Source organism: Prinia subflava, chromosome 3 (assembly GCF_021018805.1).
Source record: "Prinia subflava isolate CZ2003 ecotype Zambia chromosome 3, Cam_Psub_1.2, whole genome shotgun sequence".
Lineage (NCBI taxonomy): Eukaryota > Metazoa > Chordata > Aves > Passeriformes > Cisticolidae > Prinia > Prinia subflava.
The window spans coordinates 20,272,479-20,295,349 of NC_086249.1; the positions used below are offsets into that span (position 1 = coordinate 20,272,479).

General features: G+C 41.5%; 1 protein-coding gene across 7 annotated transcripts in view; it reads right to left on the bottom strand.

Annotated features, from left to right (window-relative positions):
- FOXJ2 (forkhead box J2) overlaps positions 1-22,871 on the bottom strand; it is a 31,102-nt gene that overhangs the window by 2,757 nt on the left and 5,474 nt on the right. For 6 of the 7 annotated variants that reach the window (XM_063394295.1, XM_063394294.1, XM_063394291.1 and 3 more), the window contains 9 exons: positions 8,213-8,565; positions 7,628-7,702; positions 5,651-5,719; positions 5,160-5,300; positions 4,555-4,753; positions 2,373-2,693; positions 1,881-1,982; positions 1,238-1,438; positions 416-514 (listed from right to left, as the gene is read on the bottom strand). In XM_063394295.1, the coding sequence (XP_063250365.1) occupies positions 416-514; positions 1,238-1,438; positions 1,881-1,982; positions 2,373-2,693; positions 4,555-4,753; positions 5,160-5,300; positions 5,651-5,719; positions 7,628-7,702; positions 8,213-8,545 (1,540 nt within the window). In that variant the 5' untranslated portion in view covers positions 8,546-8,565. The remainder of the gene's footprint in view (positions 1-415; positions 515-1,237; positions 1,439-1,880; positions 1,983-2,372; positions 2,694-4,554; positions 4,754-5,159; positions 5,301-5,650; positions 5,720-7,627; positions 7,703-8,212; positions 8,566-22,871) is intronic. The other variant, XM_063394297.1, reaches the window with a different exon arrangement.

The following is a 22,871-nucleotide window of genomic DNA, read 5'->3' on the forward strand; positions in this document are numbered from 1 at the left end:
ATTAATCTCTGTCAGCATCTACCAGTGTCTGGGAATGTTCTGCTGTGAAATTCTCCACAGCAGCTTCTACAGAAATTTCAGCCTCCTTTACTTACCTCACAGCTGACTGCTGATAGGGCACAAGTGACTTCATCAGCAGGAGCTTCTCATGAGCAGCTGTCTTCAAACAACTAACTGAGGGTGAGGCTAAGCTAGAAGAGTGTTTATGTGAAGTTAAAAAAATCAGGCCTTTAAATCCTAAACCTTCCCAGAGCTATCACAGAGCACTACATGGAGGATCCCTTACAGTCCATGCTCCCTTTCTCCCCACAATGCTCCACTTGATTACTAAGTGCTTTGGGAGAAATGCACAAAGGGGTTGGGAACCAGTTTTTTAATGTTCATTGGTGTAATATGCCTTAACATCACCCCTTACCTGGGCGATTATATCCTGGAGAATCCTGGGTGGAAATCTGGTACATAGGAGATGGCCCGGAGAAGAGATGGGGAGGCTGGGGCTGACCATAGGAGTTCACTGTGAAAGGAAATGAATTAAGAAAACAAAAAAACAACCGTTAATGTTCAGGTCAGAAGCCTTGCCCCTGACTGGGTGGCAGCTCAGCCACAGAGCAACTCACTCACACCCACAGGATACTGAGGAGATATTCAGCTGTTGGGTCCTAACTCCAAGCTATAGCTTGGTCAGAGATCTTGTTCTTGAAACCAGCAGGAGTTTCTCTATTGTTGTAAAAGAAGAAAATTTTTATCCAGAAACACCACAAGCTGGCTCAAAATCATCTATTTAGTTCAGTACTAGATGACACACACCATCTATCAAGACCACCATATCCCCTCCTCAGAATGCATTCCCTACTCCTTGTACGGTATTTCTCCAACAAGGGTATAAGAGCTTTCTCCTTTACTGTTCCTGCCATCTGGAATAGCAATCTCTTTACCTTGCCATTCCTCTCTGTTGGTCACCTAAAAAACACCATTCCCTTCTGCTCTTCCAGGTTTGCCTTTTAAATATATTCCTGCCTGGAGGCTGCCTGTCAATAGTATGCATCATGTAACAGTAGTCTGAGCAGACCACAGGTATAGGACATCCCAGTTCTTTAAAGCCAGAGAAAGTTAGTTCTGTGAACAGCCTAGCTTGGAGTTGCTCAGTGCTGCATTGCCTGGTAAGGCTGCAAGTAATTTAGGATACTCACAGAACTGGGCCTTCATTTACATGTGATTTTAGTCTCCTGCTAATTACCTTGGTTCATGGATTGCTCCTGTTTGCCACTGTTCAGGGCACAAGAATCAGAGATTCGAGGGGGCTGCTGTGGGCCAACAAGATGAGGGAGCTGCCCAGTCTGGGTAAGGAAGTGATTGAGGGAGTCACAGAGGTTGGCAATATGGTGTTGATCCAGCGTCCAGTTCTTGCGCTCAGCCTGGCGCAAACTCTCCATGAGCTCTGCAGAGGACAGAGGAGAGTGTCACAGACAGTAGTCACACTGTGATCTTCGCTGCAAAGAATTTGTCTTCTGTTCCTAAATCCTACCTCTCCTCACAAACCAAACTTTATCGTTTCAAATCTGAAGAGCTCCACATCTAGGATACTGTCACACTGACTCAGGTAGCGCAAGGAAGAGTTAGAAGGAAGAATCTCAGCTTTCTAACACACTTGTATGACTTAATTCTCCCTGCCCCAAATCCTGCAGTGTTCATTCAAGTGCTTCAAGATCTAGAACCCATGAAGTAGGACACCTCTTTTTAAAAACAAGGTGAATCACTGAGAAATCCAGGCACTTGCCACAGTTACATTGAAAAGAAGATCCCTGCACCGCACTCGCATGTTCTAGACTACAGCCCTAGACACTGAGTCAGTAGCCTCAGTCCCCTAGGCCAACACTGACCTGAGAATTGGGAGTGCTCAATGCTAGACCAGTTCAGCCGGTTTACCATCTTGAAGCTTTCCTTCAGGGAATCAATGTTGGAGCACCAATCAGGGGGAAACGCTAGAATGAAACAGGGACAAAATTAATACAATACAGATCACCCTTTCCCTCCACTCCTTAATATAAAAAGATTGGCCCCACTTCACCAAAGAGCCTGATACTACAGCAGCTAGAAATCCTTTCTCCCTTGGAAAACCAGGGGTGGTATCTCCTTTTTCACTAAGGCCCTGACTTTATGCTGCATCCCTTAACAGAATCTCAAACCCAGGGTGGAAATATCCTCCATTCTCCAGTAAGAAAGCGATTTCCATCTCAGATTTCAACAATATCTGCCTTTCCCCCATTTTCTACACGCAAGTAGGCGTGAGCTTAGGGAAAGCTCACTTGTGGGATTTCTGTCTGGGGGCTCCTCACTGCTCCCACCTGTGCTTTCCATCGCCCCTGACTCACCAAAGCCAGCATTGTTGATTGAAGCCTGTGACTGCTGCTGCTGCTGGTGAGGCTGCTGCTGTGGGTGGGAGTGCGGGTGATGTTGCTGATGCTGGTGGTAACCTCCATGCTGCATCGGGGGCGGGTGCATGGACATCACCGGTGGAGGGCCATAACCTTCACCACCCTGCTGCTTTCCTCCCTGGGATGGGCAACCCTCTGGGGTTGGAGTGTGGAGTGGGGGAGCAGCACCCACTGAGGAGGGGCCTTGCTGCTGCTGCTGCTGGTACATGTAGTAATTGTGGTTGGAGGGCTGCATGTCACCAAGGAGTGAAGAGAAACCTGCCGAGTAAATGAAAGAGGAGGGAGCTTTAAGAGAGCCTGGATCAGACCTCTGCTCACATTATCCAGCTCTAATTTCACACTGCTCATGCCGCTATTTATGAAGTTTTTGGAGTGCCCTCTATAGGCTGCCAACAACCATCACCGGGTGCAGTTATGCCCTTGCTGTGCTCGACTGTTCAAAACAAAAGGCTCTACAACAAAGACCCACAAGGATTTTAACACAGTGTCAGGCACCTAAGTTCCTTCCTGGATTTTTTCCTAGACTTACCAAAGTAACCCAACCTCTCCTGAAATGTCAAGCACATGTTGTTTTCCTATAAATGACCATTAAGCATACTTAAACAATAGAACATTTAGAAAATGGATAACTTAATACATCTGACTTGCTGTTTCCAAAGACTCCTTTCAGTTCCCTTCTTACAAGCAGCCTGGTCCTTCACAGTTTTTCTCACACTGATCGTAAGAGGTCATAAGAGACTCTGCTTTTGTACAAAGAGCACACTGCACACATCAGGGCTCCTTTATTACTTCCATTCCTCCTGACTCACTGGGTGTGTCATTTCTATCCTCCTGTATTTCAGGCAACCCCTACACGTGAGAGCATCAGGTATTTTCCAACCTTCCCCAGCACCAGGAGCTCAGCATATCTCTTATGTCTGCTTTCCCGGCTCATTCTCCCCATACACTGGGGAACCACTGTGGAAAACCACAGTCAGGGCCACTGCATGCTATTAACCTGAGCTACTCACTTCTTTTGAGTACCCTTACTGGACCATCTGCAAGCAAGCCTCACATTTTCATCAGATTCAACATCAACCCTTCAAGTATCCTACTACTGTCCTGGGGCCAAAGGGTGAATACTGCCATCCTGACTTGAAAGTTGCCAATGAAATTTTTTTTCAAAAACTGCAGGTTTTCCTAGACTGCCTTGCAGCCTACAACTTGGAGGGAAAAAAAAAAACCAACAGGCAGCTGCTAAGTTTGTAAAATCAGAGCAACACACCAAGTCAAAGTTCTTTTCTGCGTTTTTCTAGCTTGCTCATACTTCAACACTTCACACAACAGGCTCCTATTAGGAATGCCAGCATGATGAAAACAGTAGAAGTATATTCATTTTTATTTCGTTGAAGCTTGGGGTTCAGGAGGCCCTTTCTGCAGTAGCAAACTTTGCCTGCACTATGTGATGGCTGATAGCACAGGTGAGAGGCTCATGTAACATGTTCCTTTTTACACCAGATTAATATTTAGAAGAGTGTTTAAAGACAGAAACAGCTTTAAGTTTTTCTGAAGTATTTTCTATGGACATTTCATCCCTGAAGTGATTCTGCCCTCTTCTGGCTGCTTATTTAATCCCAGAAATGCAAGATATGAATGGAGTTGGAGGCCCTCTTTTCCCTGCTCTCAATCCACAAAGCTCAATTCTCCAAGGCCTTGTACAATCCTACTTTTAACAGATCTGAGCAATGATGATTTTCCACTCTCCTTCTGAGAAATTCCAGATGCAACAATCCCCTCCCTCTTATGGTTTCTAGCCTAACAGATTGTGAATGTTTCTATGACATGCTTTTCTTCAGGATTTCATTTTTCTCAGCTTCTGCCATTTTAGTATTTGCATTTGTATCAAAACAAGGCATTTTTAAATCATTGTGCTTTTTTATTCTGAGAGAACTAGGGGGAGCAATGCATAAAGGATGTGCAGATTTCTTATCAGCTCCTGGCAGAAGTAATTACAGCATGCCAAAGAAGGAAAGTCTGTTTGCACAGGCTCCTAAACGAGGAAAGATCTGAGAGGTGCCAAATGGACAAGACTGTGTGGGCAGATACCTGCCCACCCCACATGACGCATGTAGTTACTCACCGTGCTGAGAGGAAGATGATTTCTCCAGCATGGATTTGTAGAGATTTCGGAAGGACCAGCTAAGATCCTGGAAGTTGATCTCGGAGTAGGAGAACTTGAAGTCATGGTTGGCACTGTACAGTGGGGGTGGCACATCAGCCCCTTCACGGCCCTGCCCCCCTGCTACAGTAGAGGCAACATCCACAGGCCCTGCACCCTGCTAAGGGAGGGAGAAATAAGGCCTTTAGCCTGTACTAGGATTTGAGACAGAGATCAGACTAGATACACACAGAACATGCACTGATATCCCATATCATTCAGCTCATCTTCCAACAAATCCTCCCAAATGCCATTTTTCTTGAGGAACACCAACCACAGCACAATGGCTCCAGCCTTCTCTTCAGCTAATACCATTATGTCTTTATCCTTATCCCCATCCAACCCTTTGCTAAAATCACTTCCCCCTTATTTTCTATCTCTGCAATTTCAGCTCCTTCCCTTCTTTTTATTTTTGCCTCCATATCACAATTTTCACAATTCCCTCTCCTCACCACTTCGCTTTTCCATTCATGCACTCCTCCCACTCTCCTTTTCCTCCCACTTCCATCCCTTTCCCTGCGGCTCACCTGACTGTAGTTAGCAATGGGGGTGGTGCTCTGGATCGACATCTGAGGGGTGGCCTCAGGTGGCAAAGAGGCTTCTGTGCTGACTGGAACAGCCCCTCGGGGGCTTTTACTTGCCTCTTGCTCTGGGGAGTCTTGTGGTATCTGTGGATGGGGAAGAAAGAAAAGGCAAGGAGCAGAAATCAAAAACAGATGGAGAAGTGAAACTGCAGATGGGAAGCCAGCTCCCCCGCTGTAGAAGTTCATGGCTTAAAAAAGAGGAGAACTGGGCCTTAGTCACCAAAAAGTCAGGATAAAGGACTTCAAACAAGATTAACTTTGCTACTGAATAGCAGCAACAATAGGCAATCAGCAGGACATCCACATTACTTCGTTCAGTCCTGGCCTTTGTCTTCTGCCCATCTATACACCCTGACCCCAAAACATTCTCACGGTCTGGTGCTGGAAGGGAATTCCCAGCCCACTCCATGCTGTGTGGAAAGAAAAACACTCACGTCATCATCGGGAGGATGCCGCCTCTTGCGAGATATATCTGGACATGTATCTATTGTCCAATATGAGCCCTGGAAAGAAGACCCATTGGTGAATGAATGATGAAATCACAGAGCTTCCTGAAGCAGGGGGCTGCTGACTCAAGGAATCTGCACCAACTAAACATTAGGACCACAAGGAGCATCCTCTAGAACCTCAGACAACCGAGACTCCGGTGTTGCCAAGAGGTTCCTCTCTTGCACTGGGCTGCATTGAACTATGAGGTACAATGCTACTGGTGGAAGGCAGAATCCTCTACTTTCCATCACTCTTGACACAGGACACAAAGGGTTGGTTTGATCCAAGCTAAGAACTCATTTGGGCCTGCATACTCCTTTCAGTGGCCTCCTCACAACTTGAATTTATGATTAACTGATGAGAACCAACTCAATGTTGGTATTTGGCAGAGACAGCCAGAAGGATTTCTCTTTTTTCATGGTTGTGAGTCTCCAAGCATTCACAGAGGGCTCATGATGGCTAAGAAATAAACCATGGTTAAAAACTAAAACAAATGAGGTACAGAGAGGTCTGTTTAGCTTGGATAAGAAAAAGCTAAGGGAATCAAACCACTGTCTTCAAATGCATTATGATATTATAAAAGACAACAGAATCAAATTCTTCTCAAAAATGGACGGCATAAGAGGAGGCAACAAATACAAGTTACAGCAAGGGACAGTACAGTCAGATATAAACAAAAAATTCTTCACAATGATGGTGGTGCAGCACCAGAACAAGTGCCCAGTTTTGCTACCTCCATCCCTGGAGATATTCAAAATTTGACAGATCTCATCAGCCTAATGGGACTGTTCCTGTCCAGGAGAGGACAGGGGTCCCTTTCAACACAAACCAGCCTATAATTATGTGTGTTGTATTCTGACTAAGTATAAAAAAGAACTCTGAAGTGGATTTAGCTTGTTTTAACCTCCCATCAAGATCTGAATAATCTGAGTAAGTAACAAGCACAGGTTTTCATTATAAACCCAGCCCAACATGGCAATGAGCACCTGCAAACATATACCCTTAAGTCAATTAGGATTTCCTGGAATAAGCCACATAATTAAAGGTATTTTTGAGCTGTGATCCTCAAAGATCTACTATTTCCATTTGGAGATGCTAACTGAGCACCACACAGTCATTTAAATATAACCTGAAATAAAGGCCTGAGCAAATGGTCCTTTCTTGTAACTTCAGGATGAGGGAGAGGAGACAATCTTTCTGTCTAAATACACAGCTTCTTGCCCCCACCATCTCCTCCTGCTTGTTTAGTTGTGGGTTTTTTTAAGACAATCCTGTCTGCATGCCAAGATGCCAAGTGTTGGTTTTTGCTAGCAATTCCCCTTTACAATCTGTATCTACTACCAGAGGTTTACCAGTCCCTGGTTAGCCAACATATTCCTAAATTATTGAGTTTTACTCATAAATCATTTCTACAGATTTAAATTAAGTGATGATGACCTTTTTTTCCAACACCAAACACTTTGCAATCTATATAGGTGGCAATTCTGCTCTCACTTCTATGGATGTTGCCTCCATAAAATCCATGATGTCACATCACAGTCCTACTGTTCACCAGCAGCCACTGTGCTCTCTCGTAACAGAACACGTTGGACTACACCCACATTTTACACACAAAGATAAAGAAGAAAAAGAAACAAAACTAATGAAGTACCTTCAATCACACTTTTGACTTCTGCCAGTATCTTTAAAATCAACTGAAGATCACAGATATGAAAAATAATTACTAAACCCCCTGAAGTTCCTTTACAGGTTCCCTTTAAGTAAATGCTTCTGCAGCCAAAGGACTGCAGTAAATCTTACTACTGCTTCCATTTCTGCCTACACTTTAGGTTTCAAATTCCAACCAGGAGTTAGAAAGGGCAACCCCAGCTTATTTCCCTGCAGTCTTAAATTGCTTGCCCAGGAGCATGCAGATTTCTTACCTTCCCAGGATCATCTCTTGGTCGAGGCACCTTTCGAAAACATTTATTCAGAGAGAGGTTATGACGAATAGAATTCTGATGAGAGAGTAAGAGATACAGGTAAGTGCTACAACAAAAACATACAGTCTCCTGAGTATGCCCTGGAGCAGGTAGAGAAAATAGGATGGTACATACTTAAAAGCCAAAGCTCAATATTGCTGAAATGGGGCAGAACAGAAGCTGTGGGAAGGAATGGATTAAGATGGTAATATGGGGCTGAACCACCTCTACACCTATAGAAGGTGCAATGAAAATAGCATCAGTGTGATGCAGAGGACAGTAGTGATGTGTGTTTTGTGGGGGTTTTTTTTGTTTGTTTTTCTTGGTTGGTGGTGGTGGGTTTTGTGCACACTCCTTAATGGACGACCACATATGTGCAACAAAATTCTCAGAGAAAATGGGACTTCTGGCTCTACATTTTCTCCAGTTGGTCACTTAGTTTTACATCAGTCTTACTTTAACCAGAGAGAGTATTTTGCATAGAATTAAGAAAGTAAGCCTTACAATTAGGCAACAAAAGGGTACTTCAGTCATGCATGCCCTCACCTTCCAACCAATACCAGCATTTTTGTAGTAAGGAAAGTTGTCACAGATCCAACGGTAGATCTCACTAAGCGTCATCTTCTTGGCAGGTGATGAGTTGATGGCATATGTGATCAAAGTGGCATAGCTGTAACGTGGCTTCCCATCTTGGTGCACTGCTGCCTCATCCTTACTCAGTGTGGCATTGGGATCTGTTGGTGAGCCTGGGGGACACTTTCGGGCAGACCCTGGAGGTCCTGCTTGTGAGGAACCTCCTAATTTTTCAATAGTAGCCCTTAAAGTAAGCTGTGGGAGCCAGTCTATGGAAGTGAGGCTGCTTTCCAGGTCAGAGGCCATGGTTCTGGAAGCAGGAATATCTGTGAGGAGAAAGGAGAGCAAAGGAAACCCTTGAGACACAAACAAGGGAAAGCCTAAGAACAGAAACATCTATTTGCATTCTTCTTCTGCTATCACAAATACCTGTATGAAGATCATCCTACTTCACACATCTTATTCACAGCTACCCAGAACCCTTCCAAAAGGCCTATGACTGTGCCTCAGGGAGGACCATCCCTACTGAGAGCAGCTGGGACAGTGCTTTTTAACAGTGATGGTAACATTGCTAGGGCAGTCTTACCCAGGGCACTGTTCCCAGGCGAAAAAAACCAAGATATGTTTAAGGGAAGTGGAGCCCTTTCAGCAGGTATATCACATTCATTCCTTTACTACATAATCCATATAACCTTGGTTCTCTTCACCAAGATTACCTGTAATCCAGTAAGTTTACAGTGTCAGGTAAGAGGAAAATCATAGCTAAAAGGAAATACTCATTCATGCCATACACAAACCACAATTTAATTAGATCATCTGCAAAGTCAGGACTATCTTAATTTGAGGAGAAATTAATTTCTCTCTGAGGCTTAGCCTCTCTTTTTGCATTAGGTGACATTATAATGAATCCTATTCCTTAGAGGTAGGATTACATATCTCATTTTAAAACACCAAGATCATGCATAATACTATATATAGATAATTACATCTACCATGTCGAGTTGGAGCAGACTATATTAAGCTCATAATAGTTAAAGCTTTGCCTACCATAACCAGTTTTTCATATATATATATATATATATATATATGTATGTATGTATATGTATGTATATATATATTTGTTGATTTAAATCCTGCTTAATTCACAATATAGCAGGCAAGTACATTCTCCAATTCTGAGACACAGAAGAAACTTACTTGTCTGAAATCATACAAATTTGCTGCAGGAAGACTCGGGATTTTTTATCTCATAAATGTTATACACTTCCCCTCATAAAAATAAAACACACCTGGCTAGCAGTTGTATACAGGGATTTCTACATAACAATTATTTTATAAGAAGAAAACATTTAGCAGCATTAACTTGTATGAACTTGCACACTTAGCACACTAACTTTTCTGTAGTCTGCTGCAGTAGACAAGGCAGCAAAAGGTTCATCATTCCTACTCACAGCTGCCTGCATTACTACACTGGGAGCAATCCCCTGAAGTCTGGACTGAGGTAGCCAAGTTTCCAAGGCCACAACTTGCACTGCTCTTTGCACAGAGAGAAGAATCATGTCTTGAAGGCATGCAAGCTCTACACCTTTCATTTCTGAAATTAGTCTTTCCAGAAGATTAAATGGTACTGTCTTTGAGCATGCTGGAGCACACACAAAGCAAACACACAAACACACTTATGTATGTATAGCAAATTAAACACTTGCATACATGTAAGAGGGAAGAGACTGACACGAACACACTGCTTAGGAAAGATTCGTCAGCAGACACCTCCTACTGAGTGCATCACTCAGATGAGTGGATCAGATGAGACAGGGAGACACCCATCTGCATGAATACCAATTAGATACTTGTTCTAAAAATAGGCATTTGACAATAACACAGTGTGGATGCACAGATCCAGAGACAGATGCACCCAGCATTTTGACACTGAAGCTACCCATTCTTCCCCCACACCCATATGCATTATACCTTTCACTTCTGCACTCCAGTGCTCTCACAGCACTAAAGCAATGCACTCCACACTCCAACGCATTCATATGCACTAAACCTTTCATTTCCACGCATGTGGCACCACACCTCTTAGGGCTCAAACACCTACACAATACCCCAACAAAATCCATCCCTCAGCCCCCACAGGCAGTGGCCTCACAGCCCTGGCCTCAGGAAACACGTCCTAATTGCACGGCGAACATGCCACTCACACTCGTAGGCACCCACGGCCTGAGAGGCACAATCGCAGCGCCACAGCTCCTGTGGCGAGTGGAAACATTTTTTTGTCTATGGAGGAAAGGAAAAGCCCATCAGCTACTAACTTATCTGTCTACTCATCTGCCTATCACCTAGCATGACTCCTTGCTGCACAGCTAACTAATTGATCCAAGCTGCAAAAGGTTTTCCATTATCTAGCCCCCTCAAGTTGTGCTTTGTTGAATAACTCGTTTTGACTGATTGGATCTAGTATCAAACACTTGAAATTTACACAAATTTTTAAAAAAAATAGCAGGACTATTCCTTGCCGAATAATACAAGTGAAAAGCACGAGTATGTTTTTATCCAGTGGGGATGGACAGACCACCTCGTAATCAAAACACAGCGACATTTACATGGTAACTTCAGAGGTAAAGCCCTCATTAAAAGCTGCATCCCACTTGGAAGAAAATAAACACAAACTAAATGTTAAGTTGAATGCTTCATTTTGTAAGTGTATCTCATATAAATTTTAATTTCTATGGTGCAAGCAGAAAAAAAATGCTTCTTTTTAAACCATTATGAAATAACAGTTGCACTAACAATACAACTCCAAAGTAAAATAAATAAAAATATCTCTGTTCCTCCCCCTCCCCCCTTTTTCCTTTGTATTTTTTTAAGACAAGCATAGAAATCAAGAAAATTGGGTTATAAAAGCCTATGGCAGATTAAGATACCAATCTGAAACACCAGAAATTCAAGAAACAGAAGAAAGCACTGCTGTTTTCACAGAGCTTCAGATTTGCCCAGGTTATGTCAGTAGAGCATCTGGGATGATTGGCTATGCAGTAAAATGTAAGGCTGATATGCAACATCCCCATCATCAAATACACAAGCTTTTGTGCATTTGTATAGAATGCACTTGTCAGGGAGACAAGCAAAATTAGAATTGGGTCAGATTACACCCACACTAAGAAATTTAATATTTTCATTCCTTGGCTTATAAAAATCTTTGACAAGTAAACAAAATGCAAAAATCTTAAAAAAAAACCCAAATGAAGCTCAGTGTCTATATATGCACTTGTCACCCAGTACTGAAACAACCACTTTTCAGTAAAAGGCAGCAGCTTTTTAAGAACATATACGCTAGACAGTAATTTAGGACAGAAAGAGAAGACTCAGACCAAATTGCAATTGCATGGGAAATTTCAAAGCAGTGGAATAAGACCTTTTTTCCAAGTTTGCACTTGATCATGTTACTGGATTTGCTGGCAATATGGGATCTGTAATAATCAGGCACAGCCAAACTTTAGGTAAGGTGGCAATTCCAGAACACTTTCAGGACAACAATAATTCAGTGTAATTGCCTACTAAATTATTTAAAAGAATACTTGCTACGCAGCAAATACTACTGTTGATTTATGTTGCATTTCTCATGCACCTGACCCAAGTGTTTGGTGCATCAGCTTGACAGTATTTAATGGCATGACAAAACGAGACTGCAGCCAAACCAGAGCGGCTGATAATTCTTCCAACTTTCCTTTCCCAGCTTATTGCCTGGCAAATCTTTTGAACTCTTCTCTTATGATCCCATTCAAATAAAGAAAAAAACAGTAGTAAGTAATAAACACACTGAACTGAAATCAAGGGTGCTTTAAAAATCCTACCACATTACCAAGTCAGAATTAATTTTCAAGAAGTAAAAAGAAAGTCAAAGATCAGAACTCATAATCTCCCACTTTACAAGCTAAATGCTACCTGTTTATGTATTTGGCTGAATTTCAAAAGCAAGGGTAAGGTACCCAAGATTATAACCATCAACAGCTGGAAGGTGACTGCAGAGTCTTCATTTCTCAGGCACTAAATAGTTACTAAATAGTTACAGTACAATCCCAAGTCAGACAGGTCAGAGAGATGCAAGAAGTCCAGCCAAGCACTGATCTCGAACTACAGTTAAACAGACAAGAATCTGTCCAATTCGTAAGAAAAATGTTTTAAAGAAAATCCCTGCATTGAATACCTTTTAATAACCACTAATTCACTTGGGACTGGTAATACTTCCCTACAGCTTTCCAGGAAAACTACTGCCTTCCTTTGAATCTTTGCAACTAGCAAATGGGAGCTCCTGCTGCAAATGAAAGCCAGCCTTCTGTTGACGGGATGGACAATAAGGGCCATCCCTTCGCAGCGCTGAAGAAATCTGTACTTTGCTACTTTGCAGATGCTCACTCTGAGCCAGTCAGATCTTATCCAGGATCACTGCTGCTTGCCTATCAGGACAGAAAAACATATGAAATGTGGGGAACAACACTCTAAGTGTCACACTGAATGCAGTTAATAAACATTTATAGCCTGAAGCATTCTCTAAGGCTGGATTCAAAGGCTGGTCAGGCAGAATCACTTAGCACTGAAGTGGGAAAGCCATACAATGAGTGGCACCATGCTGTGCACTGCCTACAGAAGATGCCTATTCCAGAATAAATCTCTACACTTACATTTTTCTGTGTTTACTTTCACTGTTGCTTTATTTGCTAGTATTCTGATCCAACAAAACATGATGACAAAAAGATTTAAAAGAAGACTCAAGTTTCTCAATATGAACGTTGAGAGAAAAAACGCAAAACAGACATTGCTGTGGGACACCTATAGATATACAACCACTTCTAGGTTAGGTGCCTGAAACACAGATCCAGTGATCTAACTAACAATATCCATCTAATACACTCAGAGATACCCCTAGTCTCTAAGGTATTTAGCAAATATAACAACTGGCAAAAAAAGGACTACTGGACTGCAACCTTTCTGAAACAGTGTCACAACGTAAGGAGTGAAAGTAAAACAAGAATACCACATGCACGAAGAAATGGAGAGCCTCTACTTTGGTCGAAAAAAATGCAGTACTGATGTACTCATATAGATTACACACTCAAAAACCTCTGTGCCCTCATGCAATACAAAAAGGGGCAAATAATCAATTTTTCTGAGTCTAGAAGGAAATTTGCTGTTTTAATGTATGTGCTTCCCCTCATAAAGAAGGTGGTGTGAACTAAGACAGTAGGAATAAAACATTTAAAAATCTGATCTTCTCTAAGCAAACATTCTCACAGAAATACTTGTTTCATGTAAGAAATAAGAAAAGAGGATACTGATTATCTGTCCAGACTGAAATTGCTATCCATCATTTTGGTAACTAGTTGTGAGAAGCCTTCAGGAAATATTTATATTTATGGAATCAAATGAAGAAGGAAGAGAGGCTGTTGGGTATTGTTCATAAAATGAAACTTAACCTGGAAGGAATAATAAGTGTCATGTTAGTGACAAAAGAAAGGCACTGCAGTTTGACAGCACCCTTCTGTCTGCAGTGCCATATGAAAGGAAGAAAAACTGTCCCTGGGGCAAGGAGGTAAGGGAAATTCTCATACCCTAGAACCATGCTTCCCTTTTTGGGGAGCAGCAGAACAAGCCAAAAAAAAAAGTTTTCCCAGTTAGCTACAGGCTTGCAGATGTGGTAACAGGAATCACATGGTTCTCACAAGTCCTGAGCCACAAAGGGAAAAGGGATCCAACCAAAGGAAGCTATTGTCACCTAAGAGCACACGGTGTGGCACTGCCTATGAGTATGAACTGTCACAGCGTGTGCCTGTCCACACGACAGGGTCTGACTCTACAGCCCTGCTCAAAACTACTGCACGTGCAAGACAGCACGGCTCTGCATGCTCAGGAACTATTTCCATGCTAGTTCATGGAACACAGCGAATATGGCTCTGAACACTCCATGAATTTCATGGAATACTGTGATTATGGTATCCTGAATGGAAAATTTGCTCAAAGTTACACAAAACACTGAGATGGTACTCAAAATTACCAGTCAGAGGAAGATGAAAACTTTTAGGCCATGTATAGCTTAATATAAATCACTGGACTAATTGTTTTAATTAAACTGTTACTCAGATAGGATTTTCCTTTAATAAATAGAAATCTCAACAAAATAAGGTTCATATTAAGTCTCAAAGAAAAATAAAAAGAAAACAAATTTATTTTCACTGTCATTATAGATTAGATAAATATTATGATAGCACATTTATCACAGGACCTTTCGATTCCCTCCATTTTGTGAAAGGTGCACAAGCAAGCTATAAATTTGTATTTTGAATTTAGTAAATGAACGACACTGACTGTGCAGGCATTTTTGGTACTAATGAAGCATGAAGTCTTGTGAGAACTATAAAGTCACCCAAACCCTCACGTTGGAAGTGCATCAGGATTCAATTCCAAAGGCAATTATGTCCTAGCTTTGTTTGAAACTGACAAATGGTACAGTTTACAAAACCTGACCTGCTTATTTAAACTTATCAACAGATGGCATTACAGCCAAAGTCTGAAATATGCTCATGTCAAGGGAGGCAGTATCTTTATGGGCATAACAGGCTAGGATTGAGCATAGCTAGGGCCTTGCCAGATTTTAATAAGACCAACTAATCAAATATTTTTGTTGTCTGCTATATAAACATACAGGAAAAAAACACATTGAGAAATACTACACACACATTGCAGACACCCCTTAGACAGTCTGAAAATATGTGTTCAAAGTTAGGACCAGTTTGTTTATTTATGATGCAGTGTAAGGTAAAGTGGGGAATATGTAACACCTGTCAAAAAGTAAATGATACTGAGAATACTGGTATACATAAAATACTTTTGAGCTGGAAATTATTTCCTTTGTAATAAGACTACTAGAAAAGATTTATTCTAATAATAAGCCAAATGTCCCATGACAACCCTCCCAATAACAGATTTGAAGTAAAAACTAAACCAAGCACTTTGAAGAAATGCAATGAAAATACATCACCACAGCAGAAGTATCTCTGCAGCATCCCTCCACCCTCACTACTACTACGCAATATTTCACCATTCGAAGTAGGAGCTGTAATTCCAAGCATATGCCAAGGCAGGAGAGAAATCTTTGACATTTGCTTTAAGAATATTAACGGAACAATTACTCTTACACTCAGAAAGGTATAGGGAACTGGCTTTGGAATAAGTCATATTTATGAGCCCATATCTGAAATGAAATTTTCCCTTGGAAACTGGGAAGTCTGTGGTAGAGAAAAAGTATGTAAGAGCAGGTATTTCCCCTAGCCCTATGAGAGCCCCCTGAAGGATTTCAATTTTACCGGCCTATCAGAATCACATCCAGTAATAAACCTGCAGCACAAGATATGCAAACATTGATTTAATACCCAGATTGTCTCTGAAATTAGAGACAACATCAGAAGTAGATCAGCATGCAGACTATCTTGCTCAGAAGATCTGCACAGCATTGCAAAGACATATACAGAAACCCAGGTTAAAAGAATGTAACATGCTTATAAGCGAAAACTGTATTCTTATTCACATTAAAAAATGGGTCTCCTAGTGAAAAATTACTGCTACCCTTGCATTTTAATGACAGCAATACTGAAAAGCTTCAATGATAGAGAAAGGAATGTCAGTCACCTTTCAGGGTAAATGAAAATCTGACGGAGAGTGGTCAGAACTTGCTCACCAAAGGCTGAACCACTGAAAACAGATTAGTCAATATGAACTCTGCAATAGTTGCTGAAACAAACCACAACCCATTTGTGGAAACGGGTATCAAGCAGTAGCAAGAACTCTGTACTGAATTCATAGGAAAAAAGGAAATCTATATCAAGTGCAGGTTAGTTATGTACCATGTGCCCAAAATGTACATAGAGCACATGCTCCCAGGGTTGAGATTACCAAAGAACTGCAGAGGAGCCTGTTCAAGAGGAGTCTGAGAGCAAAGCACAGCTGAAATTGAAGTTGGAGAATGATCAGAAGAATCAAATACTGCATGATGCTCATAAATTAAGGCTCAACCACTGTTTTAACATAATTCCATTTTACTATTCTGTTAGCTGTTATTCTCAAACTGACAGAACTCTCTTCCAGTAGACAAAACACCTGACAATCCCTGGCCCGGCTCACAGCTCGAAAAGCTTTGTACCACACTTGAAGGTCAAGAGGATTCAGAACCACAGTGCCACAAAACACACACCCATTAATGGTTTCTCCTTGCTTAAAACACTAGTCCTGCTGCTTGGCTTTCTGCATCCTACTCACAAAATGCTCCATTTTGTGCATCATCCTGAAACTAAATCTTCTGTTCATCTCCTTACAGACACTGAAATAAGTCTCTTTCTTCCACACACATGCTTGCCACAGTTGTCACCTTGCAGCTGTAAGTAAATATTATTCTTCTCTAACCTTGAACATTCCAGACTCTAAGATGTTGTGTCTTTGCTTATGACAATCTTTATTTCTTTTGCAATCATCCTTCTTCACAAAAGGAGCCAGGGAGAGTGGAGTACATACAGTAAGATGACTACATCTGAGTATCAGTTAGACCTTTGAATAATTTTCAAAAATGCAAATAATGGCTATTTGCATATTTGAAAACAGCTAATTGCAAATATGCAATTAACAGTGGGACCCAATGATCTTAGAGGCCTTTTCCAACCTTAATCATTCTAGGGTTCTGTGAAATAAGTACTTTCCAGTATGTCTGGCCTCTATTGGCTGGCAGTATTCCTGTGTGTCTCAAGGTATGAGTCAGCCCAGGAAGAATGCGAAGAGATGTTCATGCAAAAAATGGAAAAGCACATTGTCATGCTTGTGTTGCTGACAGAGCAAAGGACAATGCCGTAAGGGACAGTGACAGATAGGGGAGAAGCAGAAATGTGAAGGCCCCTTGGAGTGAGCACAACAAGCTGGAACCTTAGGTGGTGGATGATAGCCAAAGCACAGGCTTGTCAAGGAGGAGATGGCAACGTGTTGAGAAAACATGCCAGGAGGACAGCTCCAGCAACAGGGTCGCTAACAAGACGAGAAGGTAACACAGTTGTCAGAAGCCAGCAAGAACAGCTCGCAGTAACAGAGATGGTAAATGAAGGAGGAAGCACAAGGGTTACCCAAAGAGATTCAGAAAGAAGCAGCAAAAGATTCAGGCCATGAACAGGAAGATGAGTCCTACACTGAATGTTCAGAGCAAGAACATGTTATAGGCCTGACTATGGAAGCTTGCAGCAGAGGAAAGCAGGAAACAAAGGCAAATCTCAAAGGAGCTTTCTTGAGTTCCATATTGGCCTCAGGGGTCTTAAACTTGAAGAAATTAATTAAAAAAATACGTTAAGGTAGTACACAAAGTTGCATAATTTAATATCCCTGGCATGAAGGAGGTAAAGAAAAGCAAAGAGAGGATACTAGAAGGGGGTCATTGTGTCTAACTTACGAAAAAAAAAATGGAGGGAGGTAAATAGCTTAGTGCAGAGGCTACTGAATGAATGACTAGAATGGTTAGGAGGGAAACCAGGAAAATACTGTCACAAAAGTCAAGAGAGGGCAAGATTTCAAGAGTGGGCATGATCAAGTGTCAAAAACAGCAGAGAAGCCAGGAAGGATGAAGATGGAATAGAGACCCTGAGACTTGGCCAAGAAAAGGTCACTACAGATCTCAGGAGAAGCTTCAAGGGAGCAAGAATATCTATACTGAAGTCAACTTACAAAACAGCTCTAGATTGCACACAGTCATACAGAATCTTTCCATTTTGGAGTGACTGGTCCTTCAATGAAACAAAAATGCATCGGGGCTTTCACTCTTCCTAATGCCACAAAACCTGGCATATAGTGGTGTTGAGTTCAATATCACACTGTAATTAAGGCAATCAGCAGCAAGAGCAGGTAGCCATTAGAAAGTGGCTTTCATCCTTATACTTTGGAACCCTTATAAAGAATCAATAACCTATTCCAGGATAAATGGGAAGCCATGCATGGAGAAGCATGCAGCCCAAGGTCAGCCAGCAAAGGAATAGCAGAACCATGCAGAGAACCGTGCTCTCCCCAAACCCAGACCAGTTCTCTACATATAAACCTTGTCTGCTTTGTTCAGGTAGAGATAAAAAGATTTTCAGATACTATTATTTTAGCAGCTTGCTTATTTTTCTCTGCAAATTCCTGATGGGTAGGGAGAATTTGTCTTGGTTTTACTTAACAATAGTTTTTTTAGGGGAAACTGAGAATTCAGAAACTTTGCTCCTTTAATTCATGACCACAAAGTGTTCAGATTCTTTCCCAATTATTCAGATTTGAACTTTTAACAGTAATTACATATTTCTGCTATAATCAGCCACAGTCTTTATAGAGCAGAGAGCATAAACAAAATTTGAATTGCTAATGGTAAAAAACAAAAAAGAAAATATTTTTTCCTCGAGGTATAAAAGCTCTCACTCATCATCTCACCCTGTCCCTCATTACTCAGTCTCTATTATACATAAAAAAGGCCAAAAAAAGAACACATATTCCCGCAGTTCTTGATTTCACATCAAATAAACTGACCAGCTCAGAAAGATAAGGAATGAGGTACTGGGCCTTGCACAAAATGCTCAGTCCAGTTCTGAAAACCGAGATCTTCAACTGCTAGAGGGAACCAGAGAATGTAATGGAAGGGGTTTTTCATTCTAACTAACTAAAATCTAGCTATTCCTGAGGAAGGAGAGGGGCCAGAAGAGAAGGGAGAGTCAGAGAATGAATTGAGTTGGATTATGGAGACCAAGTACCATGCCCCAGCCAAGCAGAACTGGATATTTTCAGTGATAAAGAAGTTTCCTGAGGTAACCTCAGACAAAAAATCCTATGTGTCCACAGGCATATAATCTAATGAAAGGCAAACCAGAAACAGGTCAAAATGCAGGTGTGGAAGTAAGACCAGAGCCTGTGAGATGCCATAAGACTCCTGCCAGTGAACAATCCTAGTGAGGAGATGAGGGATGCTTGCTTGATGAAGAGAAAACCAGCATTTTAGGCTTCTAGGACCACAGGACAGAATGCCAAAGGGACCACAAGAGAAAAGAGATGCAATGAGCAGGAACAACTGAGAGGAGGAGTGGGTGTAGGAGGAAATGCGAGTCAAGAAGTAGGCAGGCTGGAAACATGCTGGGCCCTAAAGGTGCAGGAGAAGCACATGAGTGCCACATGATGCTGTGGAGCCCAGGGATTCAGGAAAGGTCAGGTACTACCAAAATCGCTGCTGCTACCTTTAAATCTGTGCTGCCTACCTAAGTAAGTATCAGGCTTATAATAGGAAGACCAGGCAAGTGAAAGACAGATGGATAAAACAACAATCTAGTCCAAATCTTGGCAAAGCACCACAGAATACATTAAATTGGCCTTAAAAGTTAGCTTTGGGATCTCCAAATTTTGAAACATTCACAGTATTTTGCATTTGCACTTCAAACTTAAGATGAAAATTTGTAATTAATTAATTGTGAAAACATACTGCAGCATGCTCGCACTCTCTTAAGTAATACACATACACAGATGGCCTTTAGAAGTGAAAAATGTCAGTAGAGGGCATAAATATGTTATAGATTTTTACGTTCATCATATATCCCTTAGAAGGAAGATGGAAACAAAACCAGCAGAACAGACATCAAGTAGCAATACTGCCTCCTGCAAAGCCAATAAGCATTTGGAGGTTGAACACATCAACTGGATATTCTTGCTAAAATAACGTGCAACTGCCAACAATACAGCAAATTAAAGGCTTTTCTTTAGGCTTCAGAGTTAACACAACTGGAGAGTTCAAACATGCCAGCTATCACATTAGGCTGCCCATTAATCCAGGGACTACTCATCTTCTCTAAGATGCCTCCCAGATCAAAACCAGTATCTTTCAAAGTTTTAGTTCTGAAGCATCACTCAGAAACAGATTCTGCAAATGGAGTACTACAAAACGCAGAAGGTTCTGTGTGCAAAATCACTGGTTACTATTCTAGCCAAGGTTGGGAGAAGCAAATGGAAAAATGACTACAGAAGCATTTTCATCTTTTGGTTGCTAATGACCGAGATCCAATTCCCGTCTGACAGCTGTGTAAAATGAGATAATCAGCTCAGTCCTGCTCTTGAGGGACAGCTGTCCATATCACAGTTGCCATTAACCACACCTCCCTTCTGACATTTGAAGTAAAGGGCCAAAGATCCAAACTGGGATGCAGATTGAATCTCCCACCATATGAAGGTCAGTTGAAGTTTAGGGAAACAGGTAGTAACATGTAACCTGTGATAAGAATAAACTTCTTCAGAGACAGCAACATTGAGCTGTATTTTTAGAGAGAAAAAACAAACAAAACAGCAAAAAAACCCCAAACCAGAAGGACTATACTCGTCAGAACACTCTCTCAGACTGAAAACTTAGATTCCAACTCCTCAAACGGTTTCATTCTTTCATTCCAACTTTTTGGACTTCTTATTCTGTCCTAGAAACTTGTCTACAAAACCACTTTCCAAGATAAAACTGAAGAAGTTATAGAACACACACTTAAATGATATTATAACCTCTTGATCTTTCAGTAACATAATCCTTTTCCCATAACTCTTTAGACCATCTCATTTCATTTTGCTTAAGGGCTTGACCTGAGAAATGCCACACTGTCAGTTCCCAGATGGGAGCTGAGTGCCCATAGGACAGGATCAGACTGCTTCAACTAAAAAGTCAACTTTTGGAAGTATGAATGTCCAAATTTAAATTTACAAACCCATACACACACAACTAAGTGTCTTTTTCCTCAAATGTAGAAGATTTCAATGCTTCTGTTGAAGACAACTCTACATTCTGGGGCATTTACAAGAACTAGGCTATTCACTTAGGTACATTAATGTGGTTTTTGAAGTCTAATTTTAGGTGGTCAGGTTTAACATTCTTAATGTAAACTCTTATAACACCTGCATTTAAATGTGGCTATAAAGTACCCTGCACTTTCATGAAGAATACACTCCCTTTCTCTTGTACAGATACTTTTGTATAAAATAAATGGTGCAGAGCAGCTGCAGTATTCCACCTCAGAGGAAACTGCATTTTCACCTGTGATAAACATTTGATGTGAATACTGTGATCACACTGAAGAGCTGTGCTCTCGAAAAATTATCCCCTAAAATTTATGAGTATGCCCCAGCTTTCATATACCTGTGTTTTTGATTATGAGATCTTCAGAGCAGAGACTGTCTTAATTTGATGTCCAAGTTAGTACTGAATGCTTTATCAGCAATTAACAAATAAAAATAACAATTAGTCTACAGCACACCACTTCCAGCCTTTTATGTCTGTAATGAACATTTAAAGCTCAGGCAGCAAATACAGAATCTTTATCATTAATGGAAGACAAAAAATGTTTCATATGCAGAAAGGTAATTGTTGGGGAAGAGCAGAATTTTGTTAAGGCTGGCATATATATTCTGTAAAGTGCCCTGGCATCCATCAGAGGCAAAAACACTTGAAACATGTCAAGTCATTACTGTGAGGAAGGGGGCAGCGTGAGGTAAATTAACCTCAAGAACATGAAAAGTCAGTTTATCCCCTTGAATGTACAAAGGCCAAAATGCCTCAGTTATCTCTTCCCTTGTGCTAGATAACACAGCTCTACTCAAAACAGGCTGATTGCATAACTATAGGGCAACAGGTAGGAGGGCATCTAACAGTACCCCCAGAACATATGTATGCTTGGTGGTTCAGCCTTCCCTTAGAAAGAGCCACCTTCTGAAGCTATGGATAACTGACAAAATTCTCTACCAAAATGGGGAATCACTTTGGCATCTTTTGTCTGATCTTGCAAGCACACTACACTAAGGAGTTCCTTCTTCAGGGACTCCTTGTTTAACCATTGCTCTCCAAAAGGGCTCCCTGTCCTGGCCCTGTGATCTTGGATTTCCCCACTGCTATCTCACTACAAACAGTAATATCACAGGTAAGATATCCAAGATTCTTCTACTACTGGAATCTGCTTTGGCTGTATCTGACACTAAGTCTCCCTCAGACTTGATTTCTCAGGGAATCACTGTGTTGGTGTCAGAATACTCATCTGTGGCTGGGAATTAACTGCCTCGTTTACAAAAAGCAGCAGCTTGGCTCACGCAGCACCAGCACTAGGATTCACATACCTAGCCCCTGAACGCAGCATAAAACACAGATGAAGACTGGTGGCAACCGAACGGCTCCTTTTGGCTTTCAGAGCAGGTTCCACCAGCACTGCCACAGTTTTCATTCCCAGGCCCCTGAGCACCACAGGACCCAGTCCCAAGGGCACTCTTTCCAGAATTCATCCCACAGCACCTTAGGTACATTAGGACACAATCTCAGAGTATTTGCATGGGGATCTGTAGGTTTAGACCCCAAGCACAGAGAGGTCTGCACCATACAATGATTTTATTCCCAGTTACAAGCATAGTAGGACCCACATGGAGAACTGACACTCCACCCCACGGGTGCATCCTTGGACACTGGCACTACAAATCACTGCTCCTCAAAGCTCTATTTTTTTAACCACCATTATCATTCTGAATGACCCCCAAATGACAGAAATTCTTTCACACCAGTGATGATTAAAGCTGA